We start from the raw sequence: 26,304 nt of genomic DNA on the forward strand, positions 1-26,304 counted from the left end.
GCCCCTGGCAGCCCGGGGCTGGGGTGTGCATCAGCCTGGGTTGTGACTCTGCCCGGGCTTTGTTTTTGCCTGTGCCGGTCTAGAAGAAAGCAGTGACAGCGACAGTGGGGGTTCTGAGGATGACACGGGCAGTGAGCTCAGTGACAGCTCTGATGGAGAGGACGAGGAGGGGGACCTGGAAGATGGATCTGGTAAGAACGCTGACGTTTGGGCGGCATCCTTGTGACTCCTCTCACTGTGATGGGACAGCTGGTTCTAAAAGGTCCTTAGTGGAATGGTGGTCTTGGGCACATCGGCCTGTGCGGGGTTTGAAAAGTTGGGGCAAAGCTGCTTGGCGCAGTGGGCCCTGGCTGACAGTTCCCTAGGTGAATCCTCCTCTTCAGCTGCGGCAGTGGCTCGCTCTTGTTGTCATCCTTCCTTGCGGTTTGGTGACACGGTGTGGTATGTCTCTTTGGTGAGGGCGGGAGATGAAAACGTCTGAGAATGTGCAGCAGCACAAGCTGTGATTTTCCCAGGGACAGCACAAGCAGCCCCCGTGGCCCTCGCGTTCTGACATAGTGAGCAAAAGGGCCCCCCGCCCCAGTTCAGGCAGCCTCACCACAGCCTGATGGGGGCCGTGGGCCCGGGGCCAATATCCAGGACGCCGGCAGATCAGGGGCTCTGTCCTGTGGCCCCTCCTCTCACTCTGTTGCCCAGAAGCCTTCCGGTGTGGTCCTCATGTGAACTGGGCACTTTTAGGGTGCCCTGCCCTCATCCGTACTGGGGTTGGGGCCCGCCGCCAGCGGCCACACCAGGCTACACCATCGTCTTGTGGGGAGCCGTCTCCAGCGGCCCCTGAGAAGTGGAGGAGGTCCGTGGCTAAGGGCCTTGCACACCTGCTCGTCCTTATCTACGCTCACTCTTGGTGGTCATGGCTCCTCAGAGACTTCAGAGGGTCCGGTGGCCCCCAGGTAGCCAGCTCTGCCTCCCTTCAGTCCTTGAGCCCCTGGAGTATCATAAGAGTCAGGCCCCCTGGCCTGTACCTGCTTCTGCCCCCTTGCCCCTCAGCAAAGCAGAAACACTGAACAAAAAGTGTCACTTGGCTTTCCACTCGCCATCTTCCAAAATTTTCTGAACACCAATCTTACTGCTTTTCTCCTGCTGTGTGACAACTTACCACAAACGTGGCAGCTCGGGACAGCTCGTTCATGATCTTGGTGTCCTGCGGGTTGGCTGTCCAGAGCTGAGTCGATGGCCCTCTGCTCATTCTCCCCCAGCTGACATCGAGAGGTCAGGGGGCTGCAGTTCCCGCGTGAGGCTCAGTGTCCTCGTCCAGGATCACTGCTCGTTGGCAGAGTTCAAGTCCTCGTGGTTCGGGTCCGAAGTCCTTCTTTTGGCCGTCGCCTGGCGGGGCCCTAGTGGCCACCCCTCACTTGGCGGCTTCCGCTGGCTGTTTGTCTTTGCTGCCGGGGGGCTCGCCTGATGAGGCCGCGTCCACCCCGTAACCTCTCTGCCTGGGAGTCGTGGGGCCTGGGCGCTGGTCCTGCCCACTCTCAGAGGGTTAGCTGGGCAAGGCTCAGGGGCAGGTAAGGCGGCCCCTGCTGCCACTCCTCTCACCTGCCTCTGTCCGTGGCACATGCGTCTTTATTTTAGTGGAGTTTGGGGGCAGGGAAGAGAAATACATGCATTATGCCGAGAAGGCATCTACTGCCCCAGCCCTGGTCCGACCTGCAGACGCTCTGGTGGCCAGATTGCCCGGTTAGGGGCCGGTGCACTCCGCATCCTGCAGAAGGACAACCCCGGACCTCTCAGGGAGGACGGTTCGCTGCCACCATGCTGAGGAGGGGCCGGGATGCTGGGCGGGGCTCTCCAGTCCACCGCTGTGGGAGGCGGGCCGGGCCCTGGGCACCCTGCCTCTGCAAGCTTTGACTCAGCTATGGCGGGGGGCTGAGGTGGGGGCTGGAGTGGGTGGCTGCTCAGCGAGGGCCATGTCGTCTTGGCTTGAAGCAGCCAGAGGTGAGGTGCCAGTGCCTGTCACCCGGCAGGGCTGTGTGAAGGGGTCTGTCCCTTGAGTGTGGGCTTTGGGAATGCGCTTTCCTGCAGGTAGCTGCGGCCGCTGGCTCCCCATGCTTGGTTCACGCGGTCACGCTGCTTCCTCTTCCTCAAGGTTCTGAAGGTTCCGAAGACGACGATGACGTGGACATAATGGCAGACGCTCAGGGGAGGCTGGAGGCCAGCGGCGCCCTGAACTCCGACGACGACTCTGAGAGCTGTCCCATTTGTCTCAACACTTTCAGGGGCCAGGTTGTGGGGACACCGCAGAGCTGTGCCCACTACTTTTGCCTGGACTGTATCGTGGAATGGTCCAAGGTGAGGTGGCTTCTCTCAGGGGTCTTTCCTCCCTCGGGACGGCTTCCTCTGTCTACAGGGACCCAGCCTGCGGCTGGCTTCTAGCTGGCCAGCTCTGCTCTGTGGTGGAAGGGGACCACACGGTTGTCCTGACTCGGATTCCGCTTCGTCTGGTGTCACTGGCTCTTGGGTTGTGGGTGACACACCTTGCATGAGGAAGGTTGTCAGGCCCATGTGCTTTGGAGACCTGTCTGCAGACACGCTGAATGACTTGTCGATTTGTCAGCCCGTGAGTCAGCCAGTCTGCGCCTGCAGCCATCCAGAGGGACAGAGCATGGCAGTCTGCTCAGTGCTGATTTGTGGTGGCCAGCAAGGAAAGGGACTGTCCTTGAAACAGGCGGAGGGCATTTACCAGCAACACACAGCGTGTTTCAGCTGAGCTTTAGAAGCGGCCCGCTGCTGCTTACTGCAGAGAGTTCCAAAGACGTAGAGTAGCGCAGGTGAGCAGTGGTCCCTGTGACCCCACCGCCTCCCAGAACGTCACCTCCGCCATCCTGAGCTCTGCCCCCTCCTGTCACTCCACCCGTAACCCTGTCGCTCCACCTTCACGGACACTGAAGGTCACAGATCTCCACGCTGTCATGTGACCCAGTGAGACTGATAGTGACAGCACAGCCTCTGACACCCAGCCCCATGGTCCTCGTTTTCCCAGATAGCTTAGAAGCACCCAGTCCGCCACCTGTGAACCAGGACGGAGATGTCACTTGTGCCCTCCACATGGCCATATGTCTGCTGGCTGGGGTTTCCTGCGCGATCACTGGGGATTCCTCTGCCTCCGCCACCTCGTTCCTGTCCTGTGCTGGTGGCTCTGCTGCCCGGGTTATATTTAGGTTTAGATCTGGGGCGTGCGAAGAAGGCCCCCTTTGAATTGAGGAACATGGCGGGGTATTTGTTTACTAATGAGCTGTCAGAATGCTGTGCTCGGAGAGCTTGCTAGATACAGGTTAACAAAGGTTAGAAATTGTAACATTCTCAGAAACAATTCATAAGAAGACGTGTTAGCCTTGTAAAGAGATTTTCTAAACAGTCGAGACCAAGTGGAGAAGGACCACTTTCTGAAAGGATCGACTCATTCCAGAGAGAGGGAGGTGGGGATGCAGGTTCATCCGAATCGTGGCAGCATCCGGAGCACTTGATGGGCTGTGAAGTGCCTCCTAGACGGAGAGAAAATGCCAAGAATCGCCAGGAAGGGAGGAATCAGCTTTTGGATGTTGAGATTTACAGACTCCAGTGATCACACCGGAATTGCCCGGGATGGGAAACGGGCAGCAGGAGCATGGCATGGGGACTGAAGGAGACGGCGCCCACGGCCGGTGGCAGGCAGTACCTCAGTCACAGACGGGGGGCCCTTCTGTAAGCATATGTGAGATGGGTAAGGGGCTGGCCCCCCACACACAGCGCCACGTGGCTTCCGGGCCGGAAGTGAGATTAGTACCCTAGAGAATGCAGGCGGCTGGGTCAGAGAGCAGGGAAGGGCCTGAACGAGGCTCTCAGCCGGTCGGAGGAGATTGATGAGTGGACAGCAAGTACAGGGGTGTCAGGGTTCCCAGGACGTGCACGTGCCATCGTGAGGCAGCAGCTCTGCGCAGCTGCTGGGAGCCTCTGGTGGAGGACAGGGCACGCCACGTGTGAGGCGAGGGGTCCCTGGGCTTCTGGGCGGGGGGCCGTGACATGCGCAACCACAAGGGGGCACACTGGTGCCTTGCAAGCCAGCAAAGACGAAAGACCAAGGGCGTCTGCTGGACACGCCAAGCATGCACGTGGCAGCCCTCTTTACCGCCCAAACCAGAAGCAGCACGGGCACAGGCACCCCACTGGGCTGCCTGGGGGGCGAGCCATGCACAGCCGAAATCCCAGCAGAGCGGGCTGCGGTGCAGGGGGCTTGGGCAGTGGCTGCCCGGGATGTCATTTTGTCAGAGCTCATCGGAACACATGCTGAGATGGCGCGGGTCGGTGTATACAGCACACCAATAAAGGCAGCGCGGAACTAGGACCTCGGGTGCGCCAAAACTGTCAGCGGAGGCAGGGCGAAACGCCTGCCGTGTGTCCGATGCGTGTCCACGCCGTGTCGAGAAACCCTCGTCGCTCACTAGGAAGCAGCAGGTGGCCCCATGGGACGCTGGCAGAGGGTTCGAGCGGAGGCCCGTGGTGGAGCCGTGCCCGGGGCCAGTCACTCCCTCGTCCCCGCACCCCCGCCTCTCAGTTTTCTCAGCGCTCGGTAACGTGCCGTGAAGTGCAGACGCTTTTTCTTCCATCCTTTCTCTTCCGTGAGGCAGGGGTTCCTGTCTCTCTCTCACCGCTGTGTCCCTAGTCGCCAGCACAAGGCCTGGCGACACAGGTGGTCAGCGGCACTTGACTTCCGTTCTGAGCGCGGTGTTGACGGGGCTGGGGCTGTCCAGCATCCTGACGCACCTCTGGTCTCTTTCAGAACGCCAACTCCTGCCCAGTCGATCGCACCGTGTTTAAATGTATTTGTATCCGAGCCTGCTATGGCGGTAAAATATTGAAGAAGGTGAGTGTAGGCGCGGGCAGTGGAGAAGCCCCCCCCAGGGCTTGGGTTTATGACTGGTGCCTGTGTTGTGGGAAAACACGCTTCGAGAGGTGGATTGGATTTTCTGAAATGAGTGAGTATTGGTCAAATGCTCTTTAGAAATCCTCCAAAACGCCACCCGTAGCCATGCCGGGTCTGCGGGTTCCAGGGGAAGGCAGGTGGGGTGTGGCAGGGTGACATGGACCCTGGCAGCTCCTCACATTCCTGTCCTCTACTCCCACACCCCTCCTCGTGCCAGAGCTGCTGTCTAGAGCCATGGCAGCCATGGGAGACAAGGTCACGGGTGGCCCGGCCTGGGACAGGAGGCCGGCCTCCTGGGTCCGGGGTTCTCAAAGTGTGTGGCCGCGGTCCTGCGCCACGCAGGCTGGCACCAGGGCCGCTTCCTTCACCCTTCAGCACTTGCGTTTGCGCGTGTGCTCTTCAGAGACGCGGAAGGCCTCCATGCGTCCCTGTTTTCGGGGACCAGAGACTCACCGTAGGTCTCGTGAGCGTAGGAGGGCGCCTGCCTCGGTGCTGTAGACCTGTCCTTTCGTTGACGGGGTGCACAGAGCCACGCGTGGGGACTCGGCCTCCGAGCCGGCGTGTTTCTGCTGGAGGCCGGCTTCCTCTCCGCTGCGCTCTCGAGTCTGCGGGAGGCGGCAGCTTTGGTTCTGTGGATCCAGGCCCCTGTCGCCAGCCCCATGTGCTCTGTTCTCCCCCCAGAGCCTGGGCCTTGGGCAGCTGAGGCCTCTGGCGGGCGGGCACTCTCCACGCAGGCGGTGCTTTTGGAGGATATGCCCACTAAGCACACGGGCCCCGAGCTCTCCCGGGGTGAAGCCCTGTGGGGAAAAGCTCTGAGTGGCAGCATGCAGGAGGGCCGTGGGCCTCGCCTGGCGTGAAGATGCAGGCAGAGGGGTGTCTCGGGCATGTCACCTGGGGGCTCCTGGCACAGTGGAGGAAGCGAGCAGTGGATGCCAGTTCCTGGGCTGGGCTCTCAGGTGGCGGGCTGGCAGGAGGTGGGCAGGGGACAGAGGCCACCTGCATCTGCCGAGGGCTTGTCTGCAGAGCTCCACGGGTCGGGCTGAGTGCTGGACGCCTCGTCCTGAGGCCCCTGGGAACACCTGTGATGGGGTTCCCGGTGCACAGCTGTAACTGTCATCCTGTGGAGGTGGTGTTTCTGTGTCTGCTTGATAGTGGCTGACGGGACATGTGCCTGTGCCACCTGCCCCAGTGCCATGGGTTTCAGCTCAAGAGCGGCTGCCTGAGGGCTGCTGCCCGTCGTCACGGTCACGGTGTCTGCGGTGCCGTGTATAGTGCCTGTCCCTGGGCTGTCTCCACTTGGCTCTGCTCCGGAGCCTTTCCATGGGGTTGCTGTGTTTTCTTCTTGGCCGACTGCCCCGGAATGGTCGGGAACGTGAAGTCCATGTGCGCCTGGGGCTCCAGACGTCAGGGCCCGCGGAGCACGGGTGATCTCCGGGAGCTGAGCAGCCTGTTCTCAGTGACCGCACGTCGGGCTGTGTGCTGCCTGGGCTCCGTCTGCCACGTGAACGCGGTGCTGTCTGCCTCCAGATCCCAGTGCAGAACGCCAGAGCTGCCGAGGACGAGGATGAGGACCCCACCTTCTGCGAGGTCTGTGGCCACAGTGACCGGGAGGACCGCTTGCTCCTCTGCGACAGCTGTGATGCTGGGTAAGCGTGAGGTTCTCCCCCCGGGGCTCGAGAAACAGGTGGGCGGTGGTCTCCAGGGCCCAGTCCTGGAGCGCAGGGCTCAGTTTGCGACCTGTCAGAGGGACTTCCTGCAGGGCTTCCGTCCACAGTGACGCCAGGGCCCCTGCTCGGGACGTGTGCCTGTGTGCCACCTGCCCCCTGCCCCCAGCGCCGTGGGTTTCGTGACACTGTCGGTACCAGCAGGCCCCATGGGCTCTTTGTCATTGCCATTTACATTCTTCACCCATTCCCCGAGATGTTGAGGCTGCTTACACGTACGTCACACACAATGACCAAGGGAAATAGGCGAGGAGAACGTGACAGGTCGGATGGGGCTGGGCAGCAGGCCTGGGGCCCAGGATGGGGTGTGTGCCGGACCTGCCTTTCTGCCAGGCCAGGCTCCGGAAGTGCGGCCCCCTTGACTGTCTCGTGCCACTCGGGTCCCCCCCATGCCTCCTGTCCAAGCCGCCGCTGGCCACAGGGCCCAGCAGGCCCTGCCACTGTCCCCCTTGTCCCTGCCCCGTCTTCCCGGATCCAGGCCCTCTGCCTGGTCAGCCTCTGCCCGGTTTCCTTGCGCATCTGAAGGCTTTTTCTACTATAAAATTGTGGTGACAGGGCTGCGGAAACTGTCCGTTGCAGACTGGCCCAGGCTTGGGTGGCCTCCGCCCTTTGGGCTCACACATTCACAGAATGTCACGTTCCCCTCCGTTGTTGCAAGTCTCCACTTGCAGCTGCATTCGCTGACAGTTCTCTCGATCTGGTGATCTTGGCCTTTCAGGATTCCTCAAAGTCGTGTGCTGCTGTGAGTCTGGAGGGCATAGGTGGGGCCTGGTGTCCCGTAGGCCAGAGAGTGCAGTGCAGCACCCTCTGACTGTGGTCTCACGGGGACACAGGGCCCAGGGGTGGCTGAGCGCTCAGAACTCTGCTCACGTGCGAGACGAGTCCATCTCCTTGGGGCTGTGGCCGTGCTGGGCATATGGGGGAAGGGCCTGCAACAGCGGGACGCCGCTGGTGGAGAGGGAGGCCCGGTGCCCGTGTGGCTTTCATCACAGGCCTGGCCTTCACAGCCACCCTGCTCCCCCTGCCCCACCCCTGCTGGACCTCAGCGCCCGACTCCTGTGCTTTATGGTGGCCTCAGGCGGCCCATGAGCCTGGCTGAGGCTGTTGGCGCTTTTCTCACAAAGCCTAGTTTTTTCCTTAAGTTTTGCATTGAGCCTATGATTATTTTTCCCTCTCTTTAATCACCGCCCCCCCACTTCCACCCCTGACCTACGGATGTTGCCGTTTCCCCTTAAGAACTGGATCTCTAAAGGCGGGGCGTCTCCTCCCACACGCTCGCGGCGCGCACCTGGGGTGCGGACCCAGGACCTTCTCTCTGCGTGGGAAGCAGACGTGCTGACCACCACTCCATGGAGCCACCCGAGCCTGTGATTCTTAATCCTTTTCATTCTTTATGTCAAGATCTTTTTTTAATTCTAATAACTTTTAACAGCGATTTTTGGGGATTCTGACAATTTCATTAATTTTTTTCCCTGTTGTACAGATATAAATTTATTTTATGTGTTTGAATTACTTAACACATTAAGAAACGCAGGTGCATAAAATAGATGTAATTTGATTTTATGTGTTTGAATTTCTTAACACATTAAGAAACTCAAGTGCGTAAAAATCCTAATGGGTCTGAAACATTAACAACCTTATCTGTTAATTTTTGCTATCTGCTAAATTATCTTATATTTATTCTTTCAACTTAAAAATTATAAATCTAAGTTATTCCATTATTTATTTTATTTTTATTTTTTGGGGGGGGGGACTTATTTTATTTTATACATTTTATTTTCTTCGTCCCTCCTCCCACCATTATTCGTTTTAAAACGGAATCACAGGTTGTCTGTAGGTGCACGAATACGCCAGGTGCTTTCACTAATATGTGAAATAAAGGACAGGTTATTTTTGGTTGTTTTTTGATTGGAATCTAACATAAAGGTATTTATTCACCACGGAGACACCTCAAGACCTCACGGACCACATAGCTGTGGCCGTCCACGTTGGGCGGCAGGGCAGTTCTTGGCTGCATGGGAGCTGCGTGTATGACCAGGTAGGGTTGCAGGCACTGTCCCCGCAGGTGTTGGGTGCAGGTGGCTGGGCTGGGCACCTGTCACATGCACTAGTGGCCTCTGCTCGAGCCCTCAGAGCTTGGTGAGAACTTTGGTTCAGCCGTGCGAGAGTCTTGGCAGGGGTGTGAAGCTGCCTCTGAGCTCTTGATTTTGTTCCTGAAACCATAAGGGGGCCTTCTCAGGCTGGCGTTGACTTGGGGTTCGGGGCACTTCCCAGTGCTCGATGCTGGCCTAGGTGGGAGTTGCCGCCGCCCCGCCCCCTGTGCCTGTCCCTCGTGGTTCTGGAGTGCGGTCCCAGGAGGGTTCGTGGAGGGAGGCATCGTCCTCTGCCCCACATCTCACTGGACCCTCAGCTGTTACAGCTTTGAGCGGCACGTGGTCATTAAACTAAACCCATTCGGGGCTTGGGCCGCGGGAGTCAGCATCTGGTCGCCGTGGGGTTCACCTGCCCGGGGCTGCCCCGGGTCTTGGGAAGCAGTTTGGAGAGTTCTGGCACATATATCCTGGGCCAGCAGCGGCTCCCTGAAGTGACTTTCCTTGGAGGCTGCGTGGGGGCCGGAATGCACACGGTGGCTGGTGGCGCGTCTGCTTCTCGCAGCCAACACAGCAGCCGCTCAGACCAGGCTGTAGAGGGTCAGGTGCCAGCCTTCTGAACTCTCGGGCTGCAGGGCGGCGGCGCGTGGGGGACAGCCTGGGAGGACCAGCACATACCTCGCCGTGTCTGCGACCGGCCGGCCTCCAGGTGAAGGTGGCCTCGAGATGCACGCCGCCATGGGCTGTGGACCCGTGGGGTCACACTGCCGCTGCTCTCGCCCGGTCCCTTCACGTAGGTGCACCGCCTCTGGGGACTCTAGGCACCAGTGGGGCTCCCTTTGGAGCACGGAGCTGCCCAGAAGCCCGCCGTAGAGATCTGTCCGCCCAGAATGCTGGGACGGTAGAAGACCGAGGTCTCAAGCGTGGCAGGCCGGCCTCCAAGCAGGCTAGACCCTGCGTGCGCGCGGGAGCTGCTTGCAGCCTGGGGGAGGCCAGGCCCGTTCCGCCAAGAGCTCCCGGCTGTAGACGCCCCCTCGCTGTGTCCTCGCAGGCCCTTCCTCCGCTAGGGCGGAGGAGCACGGTGTCCCCTCTGCTGAGAGTCAGGGCCCCGCTCATGACCTCATTTAACCTTCCTCACAGCCGATAAGCTCCATCTCCAAATGCGGCCAACCCGCGGAGGTGGGGATACAGTTCGGCCCCCAGCAGCCGTGCTGTGCCCTTGGGTGCATCTGGGCGCCTGCTCTGTGGCACGGGCTGCGTCAGTGAGGGGATGGGTCTCATGGGCTGTGTCTCCTGCAGGTACCACATGGAGTGTCTGGAGCCGCCCCTCCGAGAGGTGCCGGTGGATGAGTGGTTCTGTCCGGAGTGTGCCACCCCCAGAGCTGCTGCCAACGCCACAGGTACTGCCCCCCAGGGCAGGGCGCAGCTGAGCAGAGGATCTGGGGTGGCTGGTGACGCGTCTGCGGGGGATGGTGGGTGGCGGCAGGTCGTGGTGCTCAGGGCCGCCTGTGGGGAGAGCCTGGCAGCCATGCAGCAGCCCAGGCTCTCGTTTTCCCCAAGACGCGGGTCTCGGGAGCGAGGAGGAGGTCTCCCTGCTCTTGGCCGACACCGTGCCCACCGCCAGCCGACTGCGGCCACGCGCGGGGCGGACCCGGGCCATCGCCAGGACGCGGCAGAGCGAGCGTGTCCGAGCCACCGTGAACCGGAACCGCATGTCCACTGCCAGCAGAATCCAGGTGGGGCTCCCTGTCTCTTAGGTCCCGCTCCCCATTCCCTCCAGGGCTGTACCCCAGGTGTGGAGTTGACTTGTGGGCGGTGGCAGGATCATGGGTCGGTCAGTGTCCTTTGCGGTTGAGTGTGTGCCCCTGGGGAGGGTCGCTAACTGGAGGATGGGTTGAGAAGACTAGGGGCACTTGGGTCCTGGTACCTTTGTCACAAATGCCACTCCCACCACCGGCCCTCAGAGCAGAGGCCCGCAGTTCCTCCGGACTCCCTGCGCCTCCATCCTGCGTCCCACTAGCATCCCCCTCGTCCTCCGACTGATCCACCACCTCTTCCCGAGCCCCCCACCCACACCCCGCCTGGCCGTGCGGGTCCCTCTGCCCTCGCCCTGAACCTGCTTCTTAGTAGGCCTCCCCATCCCCCACCCCACCTGGGCATGTCCCCGGCAGCTCTCAGCCGTGGGCCTGTGGGAGGTGAGAGGGTGGTGCTAGCTGCGGGCATCAGCTTCTGTGCTCGGCTCAATGGAGGTGTCTCGGGTCCCACGAGGGGCCAGATGAGGTGCTGTCTCCCCACTGCGGCTCTGCCCAGGGTTGTCACTGGGAAAGGGTGCTGCGTGACGTCCTGTGGCCACCCTGCTGACCGGTGCCACCTCTGCTGTTCAGCCCATCCCACGGTACCTGACGTCTTCCCTGCTCGACGAAACCATCGAGGCCGTCGCCTCTGGCCTGAGTACTGCCGTGTACCAGCGCCCCACGACGCCCCGAGCCCCCACCAAGCGGCGAAGGAGAGCAGGTAAGCGGGGCACGGTGGTTTTGGCGCGCGCGTGTCCCTGACAGCAGCAGGCTGGACGCCATGCCCCCGTCAGCTTCCCCCTGGAGCGCACACGGTGGGACGCGGTCCTGGAGTGCTCCTTGGACTTTGTGGAGGGGTAGGGTGTTCCCAGCGGTACCCGGGCCTGGCTCCTCTGTGGGGACAGGTGGAAGGACCGACTCGAGTGTCTGCCTCGTGCTTTCGGGTGGCCTAGCCCTTTTCTGTGCTCATTCTGGTAATTTCGTCCCAGTTAAGTCCCATTCTTCCCCGGGGCAGGGCCTTGCCACAGTGTTTGCCTCCCGCTCCGTGTCGGTTTTGTTCCAATGTCACGTTGTTGATGGTCTGTGGTTCGGTTCCGATTTCTGCCCCCTCATTTGTTTATCCGTTTTGTTCCGTGAGTCACGATCAGGGCTCCTAACCTGCTGCATTGAGACACCCACGGTCTGGGTTGCGTCCACTCTGATTGGACAGACATGCCTGACGCCCCCCAGTCCTGCCTCCCGGCCACGCCCTGGTCCCATGGGCGATCCGGGCTGCACTGTCCTCTATGTCACCAGGTCAGCTGTGCATGTTGTCGACCCCGCGCCCCCGAGTGTGCTCAGGCCAGCTGCTCAGCACACAGCTTGGGGTCTGTGGGGTCCGCTTCCGCCTGCGTGCCGAGGAGCAGGCCCTGTGGGAGCGCCCCACGGCCTGTGTCCCCTCTCAGGCCACTAAAAATCGAGGGGCCGTGAAGGCTCTTGTACCAGTCTGTCGTGGGCACGTGTTTTCATTTCTCAGCCTAGCGTGCAATGGGCCGTGTCCGAGTCACACCCTGTCACAGCCTGAGCCCGACGTGCTCCACATCTGGCCAGCACTTGGGAAGGTCAGCGTTTGTCCTCGCCACACCAGGGGCACGTGCTGGGTCTCGAGTCGAGGTCTGTTGGGCCCTGTGTCCCCCACCACTGGTGCCGTGACAGCCTTGTTGCTTTTGGACGTGCCGAGTGTGTGCAGGCAGCCTGTCCTCGCACGGCCCCAGGACCAGCGGGGACGCGGGCACACCCGGGCTCCGCAGTGTTGTCTGCGGGTCAGAGCTCGGGGCTGCCCCCTCCACTCACACCGATCCTTGACTTAAAATCCAGGGTTACGGGCCTTTTACTTCTGATGTCTCACATCTGCACGCCCTTGTCACGTGTCAGACACCCCCTTCCCGGCACTCACACGTGTGGAGGCTCATCTTCCCCACCCCATCACGCAAGGGCAGGCTGAGTGAAAACCGCAAACTGCTTCTAATTCTATGTGGTTAGAACAGGATTGAAGATTTTTTTCCCTTTGACCCTAACTGGTACCCAGCTAAAGATGTGACAGGTAGACAGGTTACCAGTGATAACAGATCATTTCTGAGCTTGTTGCTTCACCAGCGAAACCCTTACAGATCTGGACCAGCCTTGGGCCTGTGGATAGGGAGGCCGGAGCCTCCGCCCAGGCGCCTGTCCTGCCTTGGTTCTTGGCCAGTGTCGCCTCATCTCCACTGCCGCCCACATTATTTTGAAGCAAATCTTTCTTATCCTCATCTTTTTTTCCGTAAACATTTTGCTATATGTCCCTGAAAGAGGGACTGTTCGTTTTTAATTTAATCACGTACCATTGTTACGCCTGAGGATGCGAGCTCCTTCCCGCCATGCGACAGCAGTCAGTGCTGAAAGTTCTGATGGTGTCATAAATGTCATAGAATTTTAAAAAAATGGTTTCTTTGAATCCAGAACCAAGTAAGATCTGTGTTGGATGGTGGCCGTGCCCGGTAAGTGTGTGTGTCCTCTGGGTCATGGAGTCTTCTATCCTGAGCGTCCCCCTGGTCAGCCCTGCCCAGGCACCGTCAGCTCTGAGCTGCTCACCCCGCCCACCTACAGCCTGGTGCTTGGAGCTTCGCAGTCCAGCAAGCGCAAGGCTTTGTAGGCTGCCTGGGGGTGGGCGTCTGTCGGCCTGCGTGTGCCGCGGTGCTCCAGGGCACAGGCCGATGCACTGGGATGGCGAGGGGAGGCTGACCTGCACCAGCTGCTGCCCAGTCGTGTGGCTTTTAGAGACGAGGCTTTCCACGCCTGCTGTCGGTAGTGACCAGAGTGGGGACCATCCAGGTTTTCAGCGCTGTGAGCGCACGGGTTTGAGTGTGCAGCGTGCAGCGCGGGTCCGGTCCATTCTGGGTTCCTGGCGCCCCCTCCTCTGTGCCGAGGTTCCTGTGCACCTCTAAGAGGCGCTGGCGCATTGGCGTGTTTGACCCCGGGGCCACCTGGCCTGCCCCACGCAGCATCCCCGTGGTGACTGGTTGGGACTGGACTCTGGGCACCTCAGCAGGTTTGTCTCATGAATGCACATGGAAACCACGAGTTTTCACGTCTCTCGGGAGAGCTCTTCTCTGGCTAGACCCCAAAGTGCGCACAGCCGGCGGCGTGTGTCATCGTACCCTCGGTCGTCAAGATTTGTTTCTTCTAGTTAATTTCGTGTCATGAGTCTGTAAAGCGCGTATCGGTTTTTAGTCAGAGCTGCAAACCGCAGTGGACCCCGGAGTCTTGTCGCCCTCGCCGCGTGTCCGCCCCGCCCCTCTGGGTTCTAGTGTGCGTGTCCATTAAGACCCCTGGCCCGTCTGTGGTCGTCCCCACGCCACAGCGGTGTGCGGGCGCACAGAGGAGCGCTGACCGCCCGCGTCCTCTCTGCAGGAAGACGGAAGCGAGCGGCAGGGAGGAAGAAAGTGCAGCGCAGACCGTCTCTGAGGAGCAAAGGCTCCGGGACGAGGTCCAGGCGGCGCCAGGGCCGCGCCAAGAAGAGGAAGGGGCGAACGCCAAAGGTAGCGGTCACACGGCCAGCTCGCGTCCGCGGTGCGGTGGGGCTGGGGTCCCGCAGCACAGGTTGGACCTGGGCTGACACAAGGTGTTTCCCAGGGTCCTTTGGGGCCTGGCATCCTGAGGGGTGGTGCGAGAGGCCTGAAACCCAAGGGCTGGGCCAGGCCACCAGCTTGTCAGGGAGGCTCGCTGACTGTCACCTGGGGTATGGGAGTTGCCGGCGTGAGTCTAGAGGGAGATGCCAGCGCGGGAGTCCTGGCCGAGGTGGCTGTGGCGAGGGGTGGCCGCACGGCCCTTTTCTCAAGTGCTTTCTCCTCACTCTGGGTCCTGGACCGGACGTTTGAGACGTTTAATCCATAGAACGTAAAGGGCTGAACTGCAGCTGTTGTCCAGGTGTGTCCCACGTTCTACGTGAATTATACTAACATTGCCCAATCCGTATGAATTCACGGAGCGTGGGCGTGTGTGGAAAAATGTTTTAGTTTTAAGTGCAAGAACAGAACACGGGGCTTTTCACCCAGACCCTCCTGCGGTGTGTCAAAGCCAGAGCTGCAGCTGCACGTGGGCACTGGCCCCGGCCTCACCAGGACAGTCCTGGGACCCCTGCCTGAGCAGGGGCGTGGGGGCTGTGCCAGGGACGCTGTCCCCACGACATCTGCTCTTCAGGTGGTCGTTAAAACACGGCTGCTGAGGCAGTTATCAGGTGGTCGGTTTCTCCCCTCTTCCAGGAATTTTTGCTCAAAACCAAACACTGCCTGATGACAGCAGCGCGCAGAGGCCCACGGCCTCTTTGGGGGTGCACCGCTGTTTGGGGTGCACTGTTGGCTCTGCGGCTGGCACAGCCCGCAAAGTGCTGTGCTGCGCGTCGTGGGGCCCAGCAGCTTGGGTGTAGCGTCGATCCAGCTGGTGTCGGGTGCTGCTGGTTCACACCCCAATGGCTTTTCTAGAACCTTCAGATTTCAGTCTCCCTGGTCAGTTACTCTTTTTCTTTGTCGCTGCGGTTCAGAATGAAGTCACAGCTCGTTGTCGCATTGCAAGGACGCTGGGCCTGCGGAGGCCTGTCCGTGGGGCCTGCATCCCATCGGTATACAAGCCTGCAGACCCCTCCCTGGGGCTGCTGCGTGCGGATATCGGGGCCGCCTCTCTCTCTCTGTTTGGAGACCCCTACGAGCTGGACCCCTTCGACAGGTGACTGCGGGGGGACAGTCCTGTGCAGGCACCATCTGTATTCGGACAGCCAGGTGTCATCTTCCTCTGCTCTTAGTGTGGGCGGTGGGCGTGGTTAAACCTCAGCACTCCCGTTTCTAAAAGGAGGGTGGCGATTCTGCCTGGGCATCATCCGCAGTCACGTGCCGTGTAGTAAGGATCATACACGCTCATCCCCTCACCCGGAGCATCTGACTCACGCATCTGCCCCCACCCCGCCCCCACCCCGTCCCCACTCAGAGGCTTGGCCAGCCACCCAAGCAGACGTGCCCGGTCCTGTGTGCGGTGTCCAGTCCTGGGCGCTGCCACGTGGGACAGTGTTTAGCCCATCCTGGCTGGACACTGAGCAGCGGCCGGGAGATGTCCCTCTGGTCTTGAGTGTGGGTTACCTGTTCTTCTTGGCCTGTGTCCTCCCTCCAGCAGTGAAGAGCCAGCTGCAAACCCAGCTTCCCCTCTGAGCGCCAAGAGGAGGGCGCTGTCCCGGTCGGCCCTGCGGTCCCACCGGCCTGTGGCCCGGCCCGTCTCCATGGGGCTGTCCAGGTACATCTGGGGGGCCTAGGGCAGCGGGGCCAGTGGTCCTGGGTGGGGCTCTACCTTGGTCTGGCATCCTGCCTCCCAGACACAGAGACCCTTCTGGCCCCTCCCCTTGGCTTCTTTATCAGGAAGTGCCACGGCCAGTCTTGACCCAAGGGCTCGGGGATGACGCCGCAGGCCGCAGCTCCTTGGGCCACCTGCGTGCCTGCCCCTCACCAAGCGCATCCATGGGGGAGGGGCTGGCCGGCAGCCAGGCTCCTGTGCTGCTTTTTGGCTGGTGCTTTTCTGATGTTTGAGCCCTCGGGGAATAAAAGACAGCAAACCAGCAACACCGATAGAGACTGCCAGCTCCCGCCCCACGAGGGCAGCACCCTCTACAGCCTGTTTTCCTTCAGTCGTGGCTGCTGGGGGGCTCACTCCTCCCTTCTGAGGGCTGGAGGCCAGCCTGCTCTCAGCACGGCAGCCAGGACCGGGGGGCCGTGGGGGCTGCGGGGGCCGCATTGCAGGGCCTGCTCTGCACCTGCAGGAGAAATGTCCCCGCCGTGGCGCCAGAGCCGGAGATGGACACGGCCCCCGTGCCCGACCTGCTAGGCAGCATCCTGTCTGGCCAGAGCCTCCTGCTAATGGACAGCGCCGACGTCACCATCCACCGGGACGGCTCGCTCAGCGCCAAGCGGGCAGGTGAGGCAGCTCTGCACGGCTGGCCCAGCCCGCCGCCTCGCCCCGCTCCCTCCACACTCGTGGAAGCGCGACTCCCCAGAAACCAGTGTGCACCCTGGCTCCTCGGCACCGGCTTCTGAGTGTGGGCTGAGCGCTGAGGTGCTGAGGGCGTCTCCGCTCACTGAGGGTGTGGGGGCGGGGGGACATTTGGCTCCGCCGATTTTCCTCCACTTCCTGCGCACGGCACATGATTCAGGTGACGGCCGTCTCCAGCCCGCGGCCCCTCCTTGGCCGTCATGTGGCTGGCCTGTGTTCTCACCGCCACGGGAGCCAGCCGCCGGGCATTCCCCCTCTGATCTGGGCCCTGGCAGGCTGTCTAAGGGACAGGGCCACAGTGGACAGGGCACGGCACCTCCCATCCCGCCCCCTTTGATGCGTCTGTGTGGTTTGGGCACGTCGTGGTCCACAAGTGGCGTAGAGGTGAGGCCGAAGGGCGGCCCCTGCAGCGCCACTGCAGCCGCGAGCCTGTCCGAATGGAGGTCCATGTGGCACCGCCACCCCTGGCTTGGAGCATCCAGCTCAGGGAGCAAACTGGAAGAGTTTAAAACACACAGCTTAAAGAACGGTCATTTTCATAAAGGTTAAACAAATGGTTGAATTTCCTAACGGGACCTCTCTGCCTTTGTCTTTCAGCACCGGTTTCTTTTCAGAGAAACTCAGCGGGTCCGTGTCCCGGGGGAGAAGGCCATGGGCCTGGGGATGGCCTGCGGCCTGGAGCGCCACACTCGGGGTGCTCGGGAAGCCTGGGTTCATGCTGTCAGGGCAGGCCCGCCCCTTCCTGCGTCCCTGCGCTCACGGGGGGTGCTGCGGTAAGGCCAAAGTCCTCAGTGGCCCCTCGGTCCAGCCAGGCTCAGAATGCGTCGCATGCGAGCAGTCCCGGCTCCAAACGACATGACAGCCCCCAGTTTAATGGTGACAGCAAGCAAGCTCTGCCTCTTAGATTTGCATCTAAGACCTCAAATAGTAACTTGCCATCTAAGAGTGCTGGACTGGGACAGGCCCCCAGACCAGCTCTCAGACCAGCTCCCAGGAGAACTGACATCTGTGAGTTACCCAGGATACCAAAGATCAGAAGGGACGACGGAGGCAGCAGACAGGAGGGCCCGGCCCCGGCCCCGGCCCCGGCCAGTGGGCAGCAGGTCAGCATCCCCAGCTCGTGCATTAGCCGGCTCACGGGCCGAGAGGGCCCCGGGCAGCCCGGCCTTGGCACCCGGGCCGACGGCGAGCCCCGTGGCAGGGCCTCGCAGGAGCCCGGTGTACACTCAGGGAGTGGTGCCCAGCCCCCTGGCCCGCTAGGACCCTCGAGGGCGAAGGGCAGTGGCACGAGCTTCCAGAGCTTCCGGATCAACATTCCCGGGAGCGCGGCGCACGCCAGCAGACTGCCCCCCCCCGGCTTCTGCGACACCTTCCGGCCCGTGGACAGCAAGGTGCCGAGGAAGGACAGCACCTCGGCCCTGTTCTCCCTCAGGAAGGCCAAGCAGCTCGAGAGCGAGATCTACGACCCCTTTGACCCCACGGGCTCCGACTCCAGTTCCGCCAGCAGCCCCGAGCGCATGGGCTCTGGCCTCCTGCCATCAGAGATCACGCGCACCATCTCCGTGGACAGCCCCAGGGCCGCGCCTCTGCAGGCTGTGCGCCGTGTCACCTCCTACACTGTGGAGGCGGGCTCTTCGGAGGAGCCTGGGTCCCCTCACGGGCCTTCCTTAGATGTGCTCAACCTCCCGGGCGAAGAGGGGCCCCCCGAGGGCCAGGGCCCAGCAGCCCGGGCACAAAGGCTGTCCCCACCGGGGCCCTGGGAGGACGAGGACCCACCACTCCACAGCTCCTTCTTTGGTGCTGAGGAACGGACAGTGACCTGCGTGACGGGGACGGAACCAGATGTCCCGCCGCCTGCGCCACCCACCCACAGGGTGGTGGAGTTGCGGGCCCAGCCCCGCTCCCGCTCCCGCTCCCGCTCCCGCTCCACATCCAGCTCCCGCGGCAGGAAGGAGGCCAGGAGGAAGCAGGCCCCTGCCAGGGAGCCCAGGAGGACACGCTCAGGCACCCGCTCCGGCTCCCGCTCCGGGGATGGGAGCTCGGGGTCAGTGTCGCCACAGGTGGGTGAGGATCACACCAGGAGGCAGCAGCCCAAGGCCAGGAGCCGGAGATCTTCCAGTGAAGGCTCCAGCAGCCACGAGCGAGCCAGGCGGAAGAAGGCCAAGGACAAGGGCAGGGAGAGGAGCAGGGGTTTCCGGGGCCCCGGCCGGCGCAGGTCCCGCTCTCGGTCTGGCAGCCCAGGCAGTTCCTCCCATGAGCACCGTGACAGCAGGCGGAGGAGGCGACGGCGGTCAGGGTCCAGGACTTGGGGGCGGGGGTGCTCTCCGCCCAGCAGCCTGGACAGGGCCTGGCGGCCCCACCACCCTAGGGAGAGGAGCCGAGAGCGGCCACGAGACAGACGGGGCTCCCGTGAGAGGAGGAAGCACAGGTCCCGGTCACCCAGGTCTCCGAGCGCGGAGCACAGGTCCCGCGAGCACCGGCGGCCTCGTTCCCGTGAGAAACGGCCCCGGCCCCGCTCCCCGGAGAGGAAGCCTCCAGTGAAGGGGGCTTCCCCAGCACCCCCTCCCCAGGAAGAGCCGCAGCCGTACAGCGAGCCCCCCGCCCAGCCGCCGGCCTTGGCAGGAGCCAGTGCCTCAGCAGCAGGGGCCGAGGCCGAGGCCCTCCCAAGGGCCACTGCTGTCCCAGAGGTGCCAGCTGGGTGTCTGCCCGAGGACCTGGACTACGGGGATTCCGTCGAGGCGGGACATGTCTTTGAAGACTTTTCGGGGGAAGGCATTTTCATGCAGCTGGATGACATGAGCTCCCCACCCTCCCCGGAGAGCACGGACTCCTCCCCAGAGCGAGCCTTCCCCCTCAACCCTGCCGTCCCTGCCACCAGCCAGCACCAGGACACCAGCCTGGCCATGGCTGTCATCAGAAGGGAGGTGTCGCTGATGCACGGTGAAGATGCCATGCAGCCCTTGCCCTGGGCCGAGGGTCCCCAAGAGCTGCTCTTGTTGCAGCGGGATTCGGCCAGGGCCGCTGCGGTGCCTGGCACGCTGGGAGGCCTGGCCGTGGGGCAGGAAGAGGCCCCCCCTCAGACCCCTGTGCTGCGGGCCAAGGCCCCGGTGAAGAGAGTGACCTGGAACCTGGAGGAGGCGGTGGGCAGCGCCCTGGCCGAGGACAGAGGCCAGCGTGAGTAGGGTGCTCCTGGGCGTGCCGGGGTGGCTGGGCAGCGAGCGTGCCGGGCAGCACACGGGCCGTCTCCGCCACAGCAGAGGTGCAGGGCTGATCAAGGAGGTGGCTGCAGCCCAGCCTGTGTTCCTTGCTGCTGGGATGCTTCTCTGGAATTTTCCAGCCAAGAAGCAGCCTTTCGGCTGAGATAGCCACAGAGCACCCACTCCCCTGTGTTGGCCCTCAGGGATGCCACTTCACAGGCCACAGCAGCCCCAGGAAGAGGCCTGGGAAACTGAAGACAAGGGCCTTGTGGCGGCCCCCCAGCAGGCGCCCCTCCCGGAGCCTCCTCCCCATGGTCACCTGCTTCCAGAGCCTGGCTTCCTAGACGCTGATGCCACTCAGGTGGGTACCTGTGCTGGAGGCCTTGCACCCGGCCACTCGGGCTGCGTGCGGCTCGGGTAGAGGGCGTCACGCTGCCCCCTTCCTGCCCGGGTTCTCGGTGCTCCGGGAGGGGATGGGGTGCGCTGTGGCTTTGGAGCTGCCCTTAGCGGGCCGCTTTCTCGCCCAGGTGTATAGCCCCAACCTGCTTCCTGCTCCGGCCCTGCCCTTGAGCATCCCGCCCTACGCACCGGTCAGCCAGCCCACGGTCCAGTTCATCCTGCAGGGGAGTCTGCCCCTGGCGGGCTGCGGGGTGGCACAGAGCCCGGCCCCAGTGCCCAGCATCCTGACCACAGCCTCAGAGCCTGCTGGCCATGCCGCTGCCACCAACAACTCAGAGGAGAGGATGGCCACTCCCCGGCCAGCCGCGGAGAAGGCCAAGAATGAGGAGGTGAGTCCTGCTCCTGCATCAGGGCGGCTGGGCCGGACGCGGGGCGCTCACACGCGTGTGCTCACTCCTAGTACATGAAGAAGCTGCACGTGCAGGAGCGGGCGGTGGAGGAGGTGAAGCTGGCCATTAAGCCCTTCTACCAGAGGAGAGAAGTGACTAAGGACGAGTACAAAGACATCCTCCGCAAGGCCGTGCAGAAGGTGAGCGGGGCCCGGTGTGTCCAAGCTACGTCTCACTGACACATCCCCGGGTGTCTGAGCGCAGAGGAAGGCGCCTAGGAAGAGTGGGAGGGAGGGCGTTGGGAGGTCAGGATAGCGTCCTCGGTACTTGTGAAACAGGCACGTGTAGCAATGAGGAAGGTGAGACCTCGAGAGACGTCTTTGGTCATATTGGTGGGACTCTTAGCAGCCCTGGGAGGTGGACTGTGACCGCTAGATGTCTGGGCTGTGACAGGACCTCTGCGTGATTGTGCCCCCCATCCCTCCAGATCTGCCACAGCAAGAGCGGAGAGATCAACCCTGTGAAGGTGGGCAACCTGGTGAAGGCGTACGTGGACAAGTACAGGCACATGCGCCGGCACCGGAGGCCGGAGGCCAGCGAGGAGCCCGCCGCCCAGGGCGCGGAGGGCTGAGGCTGTGGCTGCACGACGCCTCAGGGGCTGGTGCCCCGGCGGAGCCGTTCTGTTGGGAGTGGCAGAAGCAGCAGACTCTGGGGACAGCCAGCCCTCCTGTTTTCAGGGTTCCTGTGATCACACGTGGGTCTGTGCACCTGTTCTGTTCACAGTTTAAACTGGACTCTTTTATATTATAGATACACTGTTTCATTGTGTTCTAATTTATCAAAAATGGACTATCTTTAGAAATATCTCGATTGACTCAGTACTTGAGAGGTGAGAGCCCTCACTGGTCAGGAGGGGCCTCACCTCCTTTGCTCCTCATGTCTGCATGTGATCGCTCAAGTGCGCGCTCAGCCCCGCCACCACCCACGGGGCAGAGCAGTGCGGGCGATTTCAGAGGCCAGGGCTGGGCCCTGGGCACAGTGGGGAGGCAGCTGTTGGTGACTGAGGGAGCCCTGGTGTCGCCCTCCCCAGCACACCTGGGCAGGGGAGCTCTGTGGCTTGAGTGGAGTGTGTGGGCTCCAGAGAGTGCGGCGTGAGCTTCTTCGTGAGTTTCTTGTGGTACGGGTGGTCGCCTCCCTCCCAAGTCCCCGGCCCGCCCCCGCCCCTGGTCAGGACACCAGCACTGGTTCTTCATTCGTTTTATTGGCTCGGGGAGGTCTGGGGTCTGGCCCTAGGCAGGCTGCTCCACCTCCATCAGGAAGTGCTCCAGGAAGTGTTCCAGGTCCTCATATAGGCTGTTGGAGCTAGACAGAGCAGAGCTGAAGCTGCTGCTGTCCAGGGAGGACACACCTTCCCGCTGCACGCTCTCCAGGTATGCGCGGCACAGCCACGGCTCCAGCTGTGGAGAGGGCGCTGTCAGGCTGGGGCAGCAGCACCTCCCCCACATGGGACCCTGCACCTCACCTTCACCAGAACCAGGCTCCTGTCCTTGGGCCTCCCAGCCGACAGGTCCTGCCCGAAGCCCAGGTAGATGGTGTAGTGTGGAGAGCCTCGGCGCTGCCGAGTCCGGAACTCCATCAGCTCTGCAGGACAGAGCCACCAGTGAGGGGGCGGGGCGGGGACAGCGCACTGCAGTCCCAGGGGTAGGTACACCACTGACCTCGGAAGAAGGTGCCAAAATCAAAGATGGGGGTGTCACAGTTCCTTTGCAGCAGGCGGGCCGGTGTGGAGGGGTTGTCGGAGCCCAGCGGGCCGCCCACCTCCCAGTAGACCTTGCACTTGCCCAGGCGCCGGGCCCACAGCCCAGGCCCCCGGAGCTCAAGCTGCAGGCCCGGGGCCACGTGCTGCAGCAGCTTCTCTGTGTAGTGCAGCTGCTTCTGGTCAGGGAGCTCGGCTGGGCTGGGGAAGGCCACCATCTGGGGCTCTTGGGGCTCTCTGGCCTCGCTGGCTAGACCAGGGGGCCCGTAGAGCAGCACACAGCGCGGGCGCCCCACCACCTCCTGCAGCACTGTTCGGCCCTTGTACATGATGGTCACGTCCAGGGTCCCCAGGCCAGACTCCACGTGCAGACTGGGCTGTGGGTGGCTGGGCCCCACCACTTGGGTGGACGGCTCCGTCTCCTGTAGGGGCTGCCAGGGCTCTGGGGCGGGGCCTGCATCTGGGGAAAAGGCCTGAGCTGACACCTGGTCCCAGCCCTCCTTCCCCACATGTCCCTTGGCTCCTCTGACTCACCTGTCATTGCGACCTGGGGCTGTGACCTGGGGCTGGCGGCCACCTCCATGGCCCACGGCAGGTATGGTTGCTCAGCAGGGAGCTCTGGGCCTGAGGAGGACGGACGACAGTGGGAACACCATCCCGGCTGGACGCCCTCCCCAGGGACTCTGCTGTCCTGCCTGCCCCTCCGGGGCAGAGCACCCCTATCCAACAGCCTCTCACCAGGAGCCTCTAGGGGGACTGGGTCCACCTCCTGGGCACCGTCCAGCAGATGGTCCTCCAGGTGGCTCTGCTGCAGAGCCTGGAGCAGAAGGTCCCCCGTGGAGCCTGCCAGGCCGGGGCTTGGGGCACTGGGCGCAGGCCCCAGCCTCTCACCAGCATCTACCAGATGTGGCCTAGGGAGCCCACCCTGCAGGGGAAGACAGTGCAAACGGAAGCGGCCTCCAGCCCACTGAGAAGCGACAGTCCCCTGCCCCATCCCCAGGAGCAAGCGGGGCCGAGCAGCCTTACCCTCCAGGATGAGGCATCCTCAAGGGCCTTGTGCTCCCCCTGGTTAATGCCTGGACTTTCTGGGGGAGATTTGGGATGACCTGAGACACTAAGTCCCAATGGGCCCCATCAGCTTCCCTAACAACCTGGCACCAGCCTTTCCAGACCAGTTTCTCAAACAACATCCCTGACCCAGCGGCTGCCACCAAAGTGCCAGCAGCATGTGCAGGCCATTCCTCTGCCCTGGCCGTCCTGGCCTCCCTGACCCCTCCCTGACCCCTCCCTGACCGCTGCCTCCCCGTTGTTTACCTCTCCACGGCGGTTCGGAGCTGAGCTCATACACTTTATGCGGGTCGGCGGGGTCCGCGGAATTGTCGTGCAGCATGACGAAGCGCTGAGTGCTGCGCAGTGCGCAGCGGAAGTTGGTTTTCCAGCCGGCTCGGAGTGCACTTTCGCGGATTGGCGGGTTGCCTGGGCCGCTGCTGAGCGGCCACCTGCCGCGGGCGATGGCCCAGGCCTAGGGAAGGGGACACAGGGCGTGGGCCTGGGCCCAGGCTGGGGCCCGGGCGGGCCTTCCCACCCGGGGCGGGCTGGGGTCCCACCTTGAAGATGAGCGAGTCGGCCTCGCCCAGGTTCTTCCGCGAAAAGTGCTTCCAGGGCACTCGGAAGCGTGTGCGGGCCTCGTCCAGCCACCGCAGCCCCTCGTAGCGGCCGCTGCTGACCTCGCCCAGAAGCCAGTCTGCGAACAGCACGCGCGGGGCCCCCCTGCGGGCGGAGCAACCAGCCGGTCAGGCCGCGGGCCGCAGGGCCGGGGACGCGGGGGCGGGCGCCGGGCAGGCTGGCCAGGCTCTCACCTATCGCGGGCGGCGGCCATGGCTCTCGCTGCGAGGGGCTGTGGTCACGAGTGGTAGTCGGGTGTTTCCACAGGTGTGGGAAGGGTTGCTCATATGTCGCCACAAGTAGTGTGGCCAGGCGTCACAAGCGTGACCCAGATGTTACAGGTGTTAGGGTCACAGACATGGGTTGAAGACTTATAACCACGACGTTGCCCAGGTGTGGGTTTCTTGGCAAAGGTGGCGATGGGTGTGACGACAGATGCGGCAGCGCGCACACGTGAAGTCACAGGTGTTGAGCCAGCGTCCGGGCCCGCAAGACTCGCAGGCTGGACCTGCGGAGACGCGACGGGAACGACTGCTGCAGGGGCCGGGCGCCGGGAAAGCGAAACCGCGAAACCGCGCGGCGCCGGAAAACGAAACCTAACCCTCAACCGCGAGGCAGGCGCCTCCCCTTCTCCACCATCCCCGGCCCGCCCTCAGCGACCCCCGCCCGTCCTCAGACACTCGCCCCCTCCACCCGAACCCGGAGCTGCCTTTCTGGCCCTACGTGGGTAGAGGTCTCAAGTACCTGGAACCGGAGCCGCCGGGACGGGAAGTTTTGTCACGTTGGGAGACCCGAAGCCAGAGCTTTTATGCTGGCGGGCCGGGGGCGGGGCCGGGGGCGGGAAAAAAAGTGGAGCCGAGGGCGGGGCCGGGCCCTGCGGGGCTCAGGTGCAGCTGAGGTCACGTGCTTCCGCGCACTGTTTCCCCGTGGCTGGGGGGTGCGCGCGTTGTGTTCCCAGAGCCCTCGTGCAGGCTCTTGGGTGGGGGTGCAACCCACGGCTGGGGCGGGGTTCGCGGAGGGGCCGCAGGAATGGCGGATGCCGTCTGCCTGCCAGGTTCAGCCCCTGCGGTGTCCAGTCGCTCCTCTCTCTTCCCTACCTCCCGTAGCATCCCCTACACGCAGAAGCCTGGGGTGGGATTCAGTACGTTAAGCTGGGGACTTCGCGGACTCCAAACGAAAGCAAGCGCCTCTTTTTTTGCGCGGGGAAGTGGATTATAGGGGAAGGCATGGGACCGGGGTAGCTGTACAATCTGGGTACTTGACAATGAGAATTGTGCAGATATCTTCGATATTAAAACGTTTGGAAACTAATTCGTGATGCCATTTCATTAGGGAATGAACCCACAAAGGACGGTGTGGTGGCGGTCAGGATGGATGTCCAGCAGAGGACATCCCCCACTCTGTGGCCCTGGTTGCCCCCACAGCTTCTGGAGGTTCACCAATCTATCCCACCCGCACCCCCCGGCCCACGGCCTGGCCCCTGCTTCTGGCTCCTGTCACACTGGCCGCCCCACCCCGCACCACGGGCCACTGTCCAAGCACTTGGGTGTTTACGTCTCCCAGCGGACCCCACAGGCACAGATGCTGTGGCCCCTGGAGGGGCCCGGGACCTAACTTTCGGAGCGCTCTCCAGGGCTGCCCTGGCGAGGTGGCTCCTGAGCCTCCCCCAGGCCGAGAGTCGCCGCGTTGGGTCGACAGGGAACACCCCCCACACACACACTTCAGGGCGCCCTCCTGCAGCCGCGGTTGCAGCCAGAGCGGAACTCGAGCCACCAGCTGGCACGGAGCCTGGGAAGCCCCACGGCTGGCGGCGCAGCAGGTGGTTTACGGGAAGCCGCGCCGCGCGCTGGGTGCAGGGGGACCCTCCGCCCGCCCCACTCCGTCCCACCGCACCCTCGCCGCCTCGTGCGCAGCCACTGAACGCCGCGCCCGCGCGATTCGGAAGTGTCACTTTATTCTGCGGGGGTGGGGGGGGCACTAGATGTAGGTGGAGTTGGCACCGGGCGCGTCGTCGGGGGGACCCCCGCCCGGGCCCGCGGCAGCATCCTCGTCGGCGCTGCCCTCGTCGGCGCTGCCCTCGTCTCCCGCGCCTTCCGTATCCGAGGCAGGCGTGTTGAGGACCACGACGTCGGCCTCGGCCCCGATGTCCTCGCCGAACCACACGGCCTTGTAGCCACCCTCGGGCCGCCGCTCCTTGGTCAGGATGGACCTCACGCCTGCGGGGCCGTCCCCATCCCCGGCTGCTGCGGGGGACTCGGGGACGAGGTCGGGGGTCGCCGGGCT

At 62.9% G+C, this 26,304-nt stretch overlaps 3 protein-coding genes across 10 annotated transcripts in view; 1 reads left to right on the top strand and 2 right to left on the bottom strand.

Annotated features, from left to right (window-relative positions):
- PHRF1 (PHD and ring finger domains 1) overlaps positions 1 to 21,464 on the top strand; it is a 22,706-nt gene extending 1,242 nt beyond the window's left edge. Inside the window, exons 2-17 of one of the 6 annotated variants that reach the window (XM_015588769.2) lie at positions 87 to 191; positions 2,147 to 2,349; positions 4,817 to 4,900; positions 6,488 to 6,606; positions 10,074 to 10,174; positions 10,335 to 10,510; positions 11,159 to 11,288; positions 13,997 to 14,124; positions 15,126 to 15,307; positions 15,749 to 15,865; positions 16,386 to 16,540; positions 17,213 to 19,789; positions 20,016 to 20,173; positions 20,340 to 20,600; positions 20,672 to 20,800; positions 21,088 to 21,464. In XM_015588769.2, coding sequence (XP_015444255.1) covers positions 87 to 191; positions 2,147 to 2,349; positions 4,817 to 4,900; positions 6,488 to 6,606; positions 10,074 to 10,174; positions 10,335 to 10,510; positions 11,159 to 11,288; positions 13,997 to 14,124; positions 15,126 to 15,307; positions 15,749 to 15,865; positions 16,386 to 16,540; positions 17,213 to 19,789; positions 20,016 to 20,173; positions 20,340 to 20,600; positions 20,672 to 20,800; positions 21,088 to 21,231 — 4,769 coding nt within the window. In that variant the 3' untranslated portion in view covers positions 21,232 to 21,464. Of the gene's footprint in view, positions 1 to 83; positions 192 to 2,146; positions 2,350 to 4,816; positions 4,901 to 6,487; positions 6,607 to 10,073; positions 10,175 to 10,334; positions 10,511 to 11,158; positions 11,289 to 13,996; positions 14,125 to 15,125; positions 15,308 to 15,745; positions 15,866 to 16,385; positions 16,541 to 17,212; positions 19,790 to 20,015; positions 20,174 to 20,339; positions 20,601 to 20,671; positions 20,801 to 21,087 lie in introns of all 6 variants that reach the window. The other 5 variants (XM_006910953.3, XM_006910954.3, XM_015588768.2 and 2 more) reach the window with 5 other exon arrangements.
- Positions 21,465 to 21,842: 378 nt separating this feature from the next.
- On the bottom strand, positions 21,843 to 24,851 carry IRF7 (interferon regulatory factor 7). 3 transcript variants are annotated; one of them, XM_006910955.3, is made up of 10 exons: positions 24,766 to 24,851; positions 24,216 to 24,529; positions 23,964 to 24,126; positions 23,671 to 23,878; positions 23,383 to 23,441; positions 23,095 to 23,281; positions 22,891 to 22,980; positions 22,319 to 22,816; positions 22,123 to 22,241; positions 21,843 to 22,057 (listed from the first exon to the last, which is right to left on the bottom strand). In XM_006910955.3, the coding sequence occupies exons 2-10, from the start codon at positions 24,233 to 24,235 to the stop codon at positions 21,890 to 21,892; spliced, it is 1,512 nt and encodes a 503-aa protein (XP_006911017.1). In that variant the 5' UTR covers positions 24,236 to 24,529; positions 24,766 to 24,851; the 3' UTR covers positions 21,843 to 21,889.
- Positions 24,852 to 25,971: 1,120 nt separating this feature from the next.
- CDHR5 (cadherin related family member 5) overlaps positions 25,972 to 26,304 on the bottom strand; it is a 6,261-nt gene continuing 5,928 nt past the window's right edge. Inside the window, exon 16 of the mRNA XM_006911263.3 lies at positions 25,972 to 26,302. Coding sequence (XP_006911325.1) covers positions 25,999 to 26,302 — 304 coding nt within the window. The 3' untranslated portion in view covers positions 25,972 to 25,998. The remainder of the gene's footprint in view (positions 26,303 to 26,304) is intronic.

The sequence above is a fragment of the Pteropus alecto genome, unplaced genomic scaffold, assembly GCF_000325575.1.
Source record: "Pteropus alecto unplaced genomic scaffold, ASM32557v1 scaffold43, whole genome shotgun sequence".
NCBI classification, from domain to species: domain Eukaryota; kingdom Metazoa; phylum Chordata; class Mammalia; order Chiroptera; family Pteropodidae; genus Pteropus; species Pteropus alecto.

What these genes read in the sequence shown, in the direction of transcription:
- IRF7 (XM_025046127.1), bottom strand. Translation starts at nt 24,235, where the DNA reads ATGGCCGCCGCCCGCGATAG. An exon ending in AGTCCCCCTAGAGGCTCCTG is followed by an intron (nt 22,981 to 23,094) that starts GTGAGAGGCTGT and finishes CGTCCTCCTCAG; the next exon opens with GCCCAGAGCTCCCTGCTGAG. An exon ending in TTTTGGCACCTTCTTCCGAG is followed by an intron (nt 22,242 to 22,318) that starts GTCAGTGGTGTA and finishes TCTGTCCTGCAG; the next exon opens with AGCTGATGGAGTTCCGGACT.